The 11,390-nt window shown below is 37.4% G+C and overlaps 1 protein-coding gene across 2 annotated transcripts in view; it reads right to left on the bottom strand.

Annotated features, from left to right (window-relative positions):
* Positions 1 to 357: 357 nt before the first annotated feature.
* The window catches only part of LOC140778441 (uncharacterized), a 55,417-nt gene continuing 44,384 nt past the window's right edge, over positions 358 to 11,390 (bottom strand). The window contains exons 14-15 of one of the 2 annotated variants that reach the window (XM_073123156.1): positions 1,334 to 1,442; positions 358 to 641 (exon numbers count right to left, since the gene is read on the bottom strand). In XM_073123156.1, coding sequence (XP_072979257.1) covers positions 1,341 to 1,442 — 102 coding nt within the window. In that variant the 3' untranslated portion in view covers positions 358 to 641; positions 1,334 to 1,340. The remainder of the gene's footprint in view (positions 642 to 1,333; positions 1,443 to 11,390) is intronic. The other variant, XM_073123154.1, reaches the window with a different exon arrangement.

The following is an 11,390-nucleotide window of genomic DNA, read 5'->3' as shown; positions in this document are numbered from 1 at the left end:
AAGTTAAAACAATTTGCACCGCTCCTTGGAAAAATGCAAAGAAGAATATCTTCTTTTTATTCTACGATAAAATTTCCAAGCTAATCTCATAGGTTGAGGTATTCCCTTTTTTTGTTGAGGCGTGTTCGTTCGTAAATACTGTTTCATGCCAATGTCCAAAATATGGCACCGAATAGTCATAGTTCTCAGTTGGAACAAGCGACTTCTTGAGGCCACAAATGCTTTAGGTAGGATGCATTATCAGAAAATAAGGGAGGAGATAGTGTTTTAATCTAATGTGTTTCGGAGCATATTCTATTGGGAGGCCAATACTAACCGGATTAACTCAATAAAAAAGTAATTCTGCTAAATAAAACCATTTTTATCCTCCGGGGACACAGATTGATTTTACTTCTTTTAAATCTTTGTTGCATCTCTAAAACTTTTTTTTTTTAAATCTTAACGAATCTAACGAGGATCTTATCCCCAGGAAAAATAAAAGAAGTTTAGGGCTTATCAAACGGCGTTAATGAACTGATAGCATATCAAATAATAACAAAACAGAAAAAAAAATTAAAAGAGAGATGGGCTCTGCTGTCCTTTTGGGCTCAGGCCAGTGCCTTTCGTTAGAATATCTTGGCATTCGAACTTTCTAAGATAGCCTGCAGAAAGAATATAAGCTATTATAGATTAAACTTTCTTTTGCTATAAATGAGTTATGTTGTCCAATAGATAAATGCTTCTTACTAATCTAATTGCTAAAATGTTTTGATATGCACAAGAAGCAATATAAAGAGCCAATCAGCGCTCCAGAATTGCATCCAACAAAAAGAACAAAAAAAGTGACAACAGCTGCAGGAACATAAAAATCAAGCTCAAGTTTCTCATCAGTAATGGACGGCAAACCTGAATTTAATCTAGGTATTATGACTCAATCTAGATATCGAACAAGCTGACTAGTAGGACCATATTACATAGTTATAAGGTAAAGGGAATCTTTGGATGCAATAATGTAGCAGTGGCACTGGATCTTGTTTACTTCACATCAATCTCTGCTAATACTCTTTAAGTTAACATTCAACCCATAATCATCATTCCTGGATTAGAAGACTGAAACCCAACTGATGAAGGGGCAAGGAGATATACTTGTTGTACGCTAAGAATCATTTTTTATTGATTAATTTTGTAGGTAAAACTCATCATACTTGAAAATCTTTCTTTAGTAATCATATATTATCATTAGAGAGTAGGATAATTGATTGATAGTGGAAAACTTCCAATATTGTTCTACTCAAAGCAGCATGTAGTGGAAGTATGTCAACAGTCAATTAACTTAAAATTCCAGTACATATACCTGTTCATCAGAAATCATGGAATAACATGAGAGCATCATCAAGTTTCAGGAGGGATTGTTGCAATATGATCTTTCTCCTGAGTAAGTGCCTCTCAGTATCTCTTGAAACCTGCCAAAATAGAAGCGATCAATAAATTCAATCAAATATTTGGGGAACTCTTATTCTCAGTCACAAAAAAGACAAAAGGTAAAAAAGAAGGTATCTTGCCAAACTTTCTGATTATTATCAACAAGAACTGTTATGCCATGGCACGGACAGTACCAACCTTAGCTCGACACTGGCATGTGTTATGCTAAACCAGTATACTGTTGGCACACTAAATAGTCTTGACATATCAGGAAAATATATCTAAATTGTATGGTCCTTAAATACATTTAGGGGCTAAAAATTCTACAACACTATATATTACTGTAACATTAAGCAATCATATACTAGTCTCTTGATTTTTCCCAATTTTTCTAGGATTTTCTTTGCTGGGGCACAAAATTTGGGAAAAATCAAAATTTCCCCTTGATTTCTACTATTTGAAAGTATAATGTATATTAGCTCAAACACTAAAATGCAAAAGGTATCGAAGGAATGAAAAGGACCCTAAGAGTCTCAAAAGTAAGGTATGCTCAATTTTTGTGGCACACATTGATGAGTGGCTAGGAAAGAATATCAAGATATTGCCCATATCAGTGTCTATAATTCACTAGCATGATATATATCGGCACAACAATTACGATTATCAAAAGACAAATGAAAAGTTTACCGTGAATTTATGTCAATGCTTTAGTAAGAAATACTGTCAACCATCAATCATTTTAGTCATGCAATCCTAGTTCAGACAATAATTAAGTCATTGTACATTGGAAGTACAAACATGCATTTTTTCTACACATACATCACCCAACTTTTTATCTTTACATATATCCCACTAATTCTTTTGCAGTACAATACATGGCGATGAAAATAGTCAATCTACATATAGATCAAGTCATTTTCAGAATTAAGTACTTCTCATAAATACTGCAAAGCACTGTCATCTTTAACCTCCCATCCTCTTCACCTGTCTCCACAGACCATCAATCATCTTCAAATCTTGACATTCGATTGTGGGTCATGAGACCAAGAATGAGATGTAAAGAACATCCAATAATTGGTTATGAGATCAGGAATGAGATGTATGGACATATTAATGAAAGAATTTGATGGAAGCACACACGAGAGGAAGAACAGCAAAGTGGCTGGCCATGGGGATGGTCAATAACAGAGTGGTTTCTCACTTCTCAAAGATGGGTTAATAAGTAGAGGTAAGAGAAGATAGACATATTGATTGGGGAATGAAGGTGATAATAAAAATACTTTCTATAGGAAAATTAATCTATCACATATTCACATGTATGAAATACTAAATATTTCAATGCCCATAATGTGTAATATTACAGTTGTTATTGACATGTATAATGGTTTTATTATTTTACAGAATATAGTGACACATGATTTTATTACTCTCAGAGGCATGATGTGAAAGGAACAAAAAAAAACAATGACTACCATATGCAAGATTAAAATCACATAAAAAAAAAAGTGTTTTCCCACTGTACTTCTTATGTATGTTGGGTAACTATTTCCCACTCCTACCTCCTTCCCTCCCCCTCTGTCATTAGAAAAAAGAGACGCACAGAAAGAACATGTTGAACTCCTTCATAAGTCATACCCTAGCATAAATTGCACATATGTGAAGTATCAAATATTTTGAAGTCATCAATATATGATGTTGTAAACGATTTAGTGGCTAGACAAATAATTACAACCCATAAGGTAAAGGGAATTACAAAGAACATATGATGGAATGAATCAACAGTTGAAAATTCAAATCAAATGACCAGATATTCAATTTGACATGATCCACAATCCACATTGTTGCAAATGTTTCACGTATAAGAGATCAAGAAATTAGATCAGTCTGAACCATAAATCTAGAAAGGCTCTTTATTCTATCATCAAGAGAAAAGACCTATGCAGAAATGTTTTAAAAAGTGCATAGCTTAGTGGCAAAGATTTCATGATGCTTGGTGGATAATGTCATGGCAAGTGAGGCAGTGACATAAGTCCAATGCAGGTCTCAACAGTATGTCTGAAGTTATTTAACCTGTGTGTCGATCTTATATATCATTCAAGGAACAGATTCCAGGAAAGGTTGCAGGACTTTTCTGCTTTCAGGAGCTTGAGGCTGAATGGCCAGGTCTGTATACAATGGCAAGAAATTACTACAACCACAGTGAGTGCGGAACCTGATTGCAGATGATTGTAGGATGTGAGTTCTTGACCAAACTAGACCTCCTCTAAATTTTATATACTAGACTACACCCCAAATTTAATACCAAAAGAGGTCTCATTTTTACACGTAGACATTCATGTCAGTAAACTGTTGAATTGGTCAACATTTTACTTAGAAAATGAGCTTCCGAAAGAGTTCTGCTTCTTTAGCTATTAGGGAAAGTACTCAACAGTTCAGCACTTTATTGCAGGAAAAAATAATCCTAAAAACATTGAGCTGTTCATTTTGGAAGAGCATAGCTTTGTAACCAATTATATATTTTGGACGTATGATATGTCTTCCTAAAGATGAAAGACAAAGAACATAATGACTTTGATCGGAGTTTAATCAGATCTTAGACGAGAAAAATATAGATAAAATTATAAATAAAAAGTTTAGCACATCGCAACTTTGCACAGGATTATCCATTTTGGTCATATATATGTTATTACAAATAAATGGAAAAGAGCTATATTTGAGAATTGGGCGAGCTTTTGACCAAAGTAGTCCTAAATATTTTTTTATGTCTAGTACACTTCAAAACCTAAATACAAGACTAGGTGCATTTAGAAACTGCTAACCTATTCAGTGACTTATATAGAATAGTATATATTTCTTCCTTAGCAAATTTTTATAAAGATTTAAAATTTCCATATAAGTTACTGACTCAGTCGGTGACTTCTATTTGAATGTCATTGACTGGGTGGGTCAATAGTTTCCAAAAACACCTAGACTTATATTTCAGTTTTGAAATAATTAGACATAAAAAAAATTAGGGACAAACTTTATATAGTCCAAAACTCAAATTGTGCAGCCCTTCTTTGTGAACAATGTATTCCCAAAATCACGAAAAAGGCTAGTAGGTACTCCAAATTTAAATTATAAATATTTTCATGCTGCAAATTTTGTATTAATTCATCTATTTTAATCGTATAATGTCATGGGAAGATTTCATTGAGAGCATTGCAATGGTTTGTTCATAGCTTGAATGGATAGATATACTATATGAAATACCAACTTTTCAATCTATTATTTATTTTGAACTATTCAACAATTCACTTATAGAAAATATTGTATTGTTCAATGTTTTCTCTTTGATGAGGTAGATAAAATGCTGACTAAATCAGCAACTTAATGGTAAAAAAAGACTTTGAGTTGTTCAGCATTTCCATGTAAAGGTAAAGCACTGATGAGTTTAGTATTTTACTTTCGGGTTGATGATACGAGCTGATAAAAGTAGACCTATTTTAGTATTAAGTTTGTGGTGTGATCCTTTTCGATAAATAAAGTCTGGGAGAGGACTAATTTGGTCAAAATCTGACATAAGTTATCGCAACTCTTTAATTATGGCTGCAAATTGTAACAGTCAGAGTTGTGACTGACTTGCAGTATCAAACAAAAAGATGTTCTGAAAAAATTAGTAGCTTAGTGCTTCTGCAGATCAAAATTGATCTAAACATGACAACTAAAGGCTAAGAATAACACCAGACGGTGTAATAATGTAATTGCAAGCTTTGCAGCCTACAGTGGAGATGCAACTACAGGCTGCCAGTTGAAGAATTACAGGCGCCATCACTTTGGGTTATGGAAGAGATCAAAGGGTCTCTTTCCCTGTAAGGTCGAGGAGGCTTAGTATTAGGACTGTTTGAGGAATAGAATGCAACAAACCTGGTATTGTGTATGAAATATAATCATTCAACTTGTCCTTGAGCGGCCATCATCAAGCAGCCACATTAGCTAACCTTGAGGCGCAAAAGCAGCCACATGGTTAGAAATCCCTTTGAGCATGCCACAGGATGACAACTATGCAATTTCGCTATGGCGACAGCCTCAACTGTTTATAGAAGGTTCTAAAAGGATCAAAATATCAGGATCTGAATTAGGACCGACCATTTTTAGCCGCGAGTATCAGATTTTAGTATTTGACTATTTTGTAATTACATAAAAATTATTTTAAAATACAAAAAAAATCTTACATTTTTAAAAAATGACAGAAAAATATAAAATATTAATTGCTAGTCTAAGAAAATTTAACTTTCATCTCTATCTCTCACACTCACTCTCCCAGTCCCACCTACTCCCACTCCCATTCACTCTCCTATTCAATCTCTCACACTCAATCTCTCACACACTCAGAGGAGCTCCCTTGAAAGTCTCTTGTCCTCCCTCTCCTTCTCCCTCTCCCTCTCCTTCTCATGCACTCCCTTTCATTCTCTCTGTTGATGCACAACAAAGACGAGATAAAGAGGAAGAGTTAAAAGGGGAGTGAGAGAGAGGTGGGACTCGGTGTCGGAGGAAAAATTAGGTGGGAGTGGGCCGTCAAAGTGAAAACAAACAAAAAATCGAAAAGAATGAGAAAAGGGGAGGGCATTGGAGTGTTGTCAGAACTAGAGAAAAAAAAAATTATTTGGGGGTTGAGAGAGGAGGATGCACGTGCAGCCCCTCCCCTCTCCCTCTCCGGCACGCGACGAGGCGTAGAAAAAGGGGGATTTCATCTAATCCGAATCGGATTAGATTTGATCCTCTTCTAATCTATAAATTAAATCATAATCCTCTCTCTCTCCTCAACTCACCCCCCCCCCCAAGCCTTCTCCTCCTTCGTTTTTTTTCTTTTCTCACCGTCGGAGTCGTCGATGTGGAATCGGATCGCCGGAGCATCACCGGAGGAATTTGGGACCACCACACTTCTCCCCGGTGAGCCCTCTCTCATCCCTCTAGTTTAATTTAAATTTAAAAAGGTAAATCGAAAATACCTAAATTGGAGATTTCGGCCTCGCCGGCAACTCTCGCAGCCGGCGGCTTCGGGATGCTGCTGCTCGTGCTCGAGAGCTCCAAGTCGTTAGCCTTGCGCCATGAATGCCTTCTGGTAGAGCCCTTGTGGCTCCAATCGACGTCGGCCTCGGCATCGGCCATCGGTGGCGAGTCCTCCTCTACTTCGTGAGGACAACAAAAAGAGAGAGAGAGAGGGAGGGAGCCGGTCATGAACCGCCGCCGACAAAGTCACCGGCGGCCACTCTCTCTCTCGATCCTTCCCTCCCTCGCGTCGGACGCGAGAAGGGAGAAAAGAAGAAAAAGGGGGCTTGGTTGGCTCAAGTTTAACTCGAGCCACCCCTTTTTCTTTTGAATGCGAGTTCGGGATCGGGTTTAGATTTCGGATCTACAAACCCGACCCGAACCAATTAAATTGGATGGACTGCGGGCTAAACCGCAGCCCAATCCATTTCCTATCTGGCTAGGCCTTGGCCCAGCCAGATTAGTTCTTTTTGATTTGGGTCGGGCCAGCATTAGCCCAGCCCAATCCAATGGGTGGGTTAAACCCGTTTTTTTTAGTTTTTAAATTTTAGAAATATTGATATTATTCAAATTAAAAAAAATTTATTATTATTTATTATTTAAGGTGGTGATTTTTAGTACGTAAGCTAGAGATTTGAGATTTCAGTTGTCTTGCCTAGACTCAAGTGAGTGAGTTCACTCACATATTTAATTTATTATATTTCATACTTTTGTCAGACCATGTAAATTTTTTGTGTGCAAATTATTTATTTCACCCCTTACGTGCAAAAATTTAATTGTTACAATTCCTGTGTGCAAATCTATTTATTTTATCCGTACGTGCAAAAATTTAATTGTTATATTTTCTGTGTGCATTTAATCATTATACTCAGTGCATCACCATACTTCATGCAAATATTGAAATTTGTGAAAAGAAAAATGAGACTAGTATTAGTACGACTTAGATAGCAGTCCGGATATAAATCGCTTGCGATTTTCCGTGGTAACTCAAGCCTATCTGGAAGTCCAGGGGAAAGTCCTAAATTAGATCACTGCGGTGACTTTCTTAGGTGACTCTAACAGGGTTAGGGAACAGTCCTAGGATGAATGAGAAAATTTCCTAGGTGACTCTAACTTCTCTCAACGGTTAGAGAAAAAGACAGAGTGTGTTGATCACAGAGTGATACCATCTGATGACCCTAACCGGATCAGCTATGAAGAAAAGTCCCGAGCATCATCTCGAAGTGACTTCTAATTGATGTGGATCTATAGGGTTTAGACCCATTGAGACATATAACAGTATAAATATTGCAAAGATGTTAATATCTTAAAAACAAGCAAGGTTACAAGTTATGACGACTCTCTCTATTGTTATCATTGTTATTATTTAGAGAGCATGCCTATTGCATATTGTTATAGATATTGTTGCTCTTAGTTTAATTTATTCAACATTAATATGATTTAAAATTTATTTGGCTTTCGAGTGGATTCCACTCACTGAGCTATAGTTGTTGGCTAATGGATTCTATTTTTTGTATTTGTTTATCTATTTCAAGTAATAGTCAGCGGGGCGACTGAGCAAAATGTACCCGGACTCCACCTCCACTTAGGATTCACCTATTTACTTTTCCGCTCTGTTAGATTTTATGCTATGGAATAGAAGTTTTATTTATTTAGTTTAGAGACAATAAAACATTAACATTGTTTTACGTTTATTACAATTAGTTTAAAATTTAATAAAGCATATTTTCATTTTATTTCTTTATTTATTTTGCCACCGTATACGTAGAAAGTATTGATAAGGCTTCGTGTATCTCAAGCATATTGAGAGCCTAAAAATTGACAATGTTGGTATCAGAGCCTAAAAATTTTGTTATCCTAAATCACCCTTAGAGTTGTGTGGAGGTCCGGTGGTATAAGCTCAGGTTCGTTATGAAATTTTTATTATATTCAGTAAAATTATTCTTATCTCATTTATAAATCTTGAAAAGACAATATGTATATGCGTCGTCGTCAACAAGGAGCTGCGGCCCAGAGTTTATCTCCTGACATGAGTAGGGAGCAAGAGCCGGCTCCTGCTCAAGCGCCAGCTCTTGCACCTACTGCTATTCTTGGTTCGGGATCGAAAACTGTCAGAATCCAAAAAAAAAAAAAAAAAAAAAGGGAAATTTGGGGTTGAGAGAGGAGGGTGCACGTACAGCCCCTCCCCTCTCCCTCTCCGGCACGCGACAAGGCGTAGGGCAGAATCGCGCCTAATCCGGATCGAAGTAGATTAGGATTTTTTTTTATCCCTAATCTATAAATTAAAAACCCTAATCCCATCTCTCTCTGTTTAACCATCTCAGCCCCCTCCCCTTCTCTTTCTTCTTCTCCTCCTTCGTTTTCTAATCTTTTACTTACCGTCGGAGTCACGCCGTGGAATCGGCCTACCAGAGCGCCGCCGGAGCCAGTGAAGACCACCACATGACTCCTTGGTAAGCCCTCTCCCACCCCTCAAGTTTCATTTCAATTTAATAAAGTAAATTAGAAATACCTAAATTGGGGATTTCGGCTTCGCCAGCAACTCTTGCCGACCGACGGCTTCAGATCGCAACCTCATCGTCACCAGAAGCTTCGTGCTCCAAGCCCAGTGTCAGAGATGTCTTCTACGAAGGCCTCGTGGCTCCGATCGGCATTGGCTTCCGCGTCGGCCGTCGGTGGTGAGTTCACCTCCACCTCGTGAGGACGACAGAGAAAGAGAGAGAGAGAGGGAGAGAAGAGGTTGAAGGTGGTCATCGGCGGTCAACCTCTCCCTCAGTCCTCTTCTCGCGTCGGTCGCGAGAGGGAAGAAAGGGGTTGGCTCGGCTAGGGTTAAACCCGAGCCAACCCCTTTTTCCTTTTAAGTCGGGTTCGGTTCGGGTTTGGATTTCGGATCCACAAACCCGACCCGAACCGTTTATTTGGGTGGGTTGCGGTTAGCCCGCAGCCCAACCCAATTAATTTTGGTTGGGCCTTGGCTCAGCCCAATTGGTTTTTTTTTTTGAATTGGGCCGGGCCAGCATTAGCCCAGCCCAATCCAATGGATAAATTTAAACTCATTTTAGTTCTTTTTGGTTTTTAAATTTTAAAAATATTGTTATTATTCAAATTAAAATTTTGATTATTATTTATTATTTAAGGTGGTGATTTTTAGTACGTAAGCTAGAGATTTGAGATTTCGGTTATTTTGCCTAGACTCGGGTGAGTGGGTTCATTCACATATTTATTTTATTATATTTCGTATCTTTGTCAGACCATGTAAATTTTCTGTGTACAATTTATTTATTTCACCCTTACGTGTAAAAATTTAATTGTTGCAATTTCTATGTGCAAATTTATTTATTTCATCCGTATGTGCGAAAATTTAATTGTTATATTTTCTGTGTGCATTTAATTACTATACTTAGTACATCACCATACTTCGTACAAATATTGAAATTTGTGAAAAGAAAAATGAAACTAGTATTGGTACGACTTAGAGAACAGTCCCGGTATAAATCGATTGCGATTTTCCGTGAAGTCCAGGGGAAAGTCCTAAATTAGATCACTGTGATGACTTTCTTAGATGACTCTAGCGGGGTTAGGAAACAGTCCTAGGATGAATGAGAAAATTTCCTAGGTGACTAACTTCTCTTAACGGTTAGAAGAAAAGACAGAGTGTGTTGATCACAGAGTGATACCATCTGATGACCCTAATCGGATTAGCTATGAAGAAAAGTCCCGAACGTCATTTCGAGGTGACTTCTAACTGATGTGGATCCACAGGGTTTAGACCCATTGAGGCATATGATAGTATAAATATTGCAAAGATGTTAATATCTTAAAAACAAGCAAGGTTACAAGTTGTGACTCTCTCTATTGTTATCATTGTTATTATTTAGAGAGCATGTCTATTGCATATTGTTATGGATATTGTTGTTTTTAGTTTAATTTGTTCAGCATTAATATGATTTAAAATTTATTTGGTTTTCGAGTGGATTTCACTCACTAAGCTATAGTTGTTGGCTCATGGGTTCTATTATTTTTTTATATTTGTTTATCTATTTCAGGTAATAGTCAATGAGGCGACTGAGCGAGATGTACCCGGACTCCACCTCCACTTAGATATTTTTGTATTTGTTTATCTATTTTTTTGTATTTGTTTACCTTTCCGCTCTTTTAGATTTTATACTTTAGATTAGAAGTTTTATTCATTTAGTTTAGAGACTCAAAAACATTAACATTGTTTTATCTTTATTGCAATTAGTTATAAAATTTAATAAAGCACATTCTCATTTTATTCATTTTATTTATGCATCTCAAGCATATTGAGATGTATGGCCGGTCATGATTCCTATTTAGGGTCGTGACAAAAACTGCTCCTACCCAAGCTCCTACTCCTATCCAGACTCCTACCCCTGCCCAGATCCCCACTCCTGCCCAAGTTCCTGCTACTCATATAGTGGTGTCAGTGCTTCAGACCCTTCTTCAGGCCGTTGCAGGACAACCATCGCAGACTCCGGCTACATCAAAGTCAAGGCCCCTTAGTTTAGATAGGAGTACAATGTTTGAAAAATTTTTGAAGGCATCTCCACCTACCTTTAAAGGGACCACTGATCCGATTGAAATAGAGGCATGGCTACTGCGAATCGAGAAGATATTGCGAGTATTGGATTGTTCAGATGATCAAAGGGTTGCCTTGACGACCTATATGTTTGAGGATCGGGCAGAACATTAGTGGCAGATGATCGAGCACCAGTACATTGGACGAGAGAAGGAGCTGACTTGGGGAAACTTTAAGAGGATTTTCTTCGAGAAGTACTATACTCGGGCATTAAAGAAGAAGAAGCATGATGAATTCTTTGAGCTGAGACAGGGAGGCATGTCTGTGGTGGACTTTGAGGCGAGGTTCACCGAGCTATTGCGATTTGTTCCACATATAGCAGCGAGAGAGAAAGTTAAAGTTAGCTTCTTCGAGGGTA

The sequence above is a fragment of the Typha angustifolia genome, chromosome 15 (assembly GCF_048772165.1).
Source record: "Typha angustifolia cultivar Huaian chromosome 15, ASM4877216v1, whole genome shotgun sequence".
Taxonomy (NCBI): Eukaryota; Viridiplantae; Streptophyta; class Magnoliopsida; order Poales; family Typhaceae; genus Typha; species Typha angustifolia.
The sequence above is the reverse complement of the archived record's forward strand: the minus strand, read 5'-3'. Positions and strand labels throughout refer to the sequence as shown.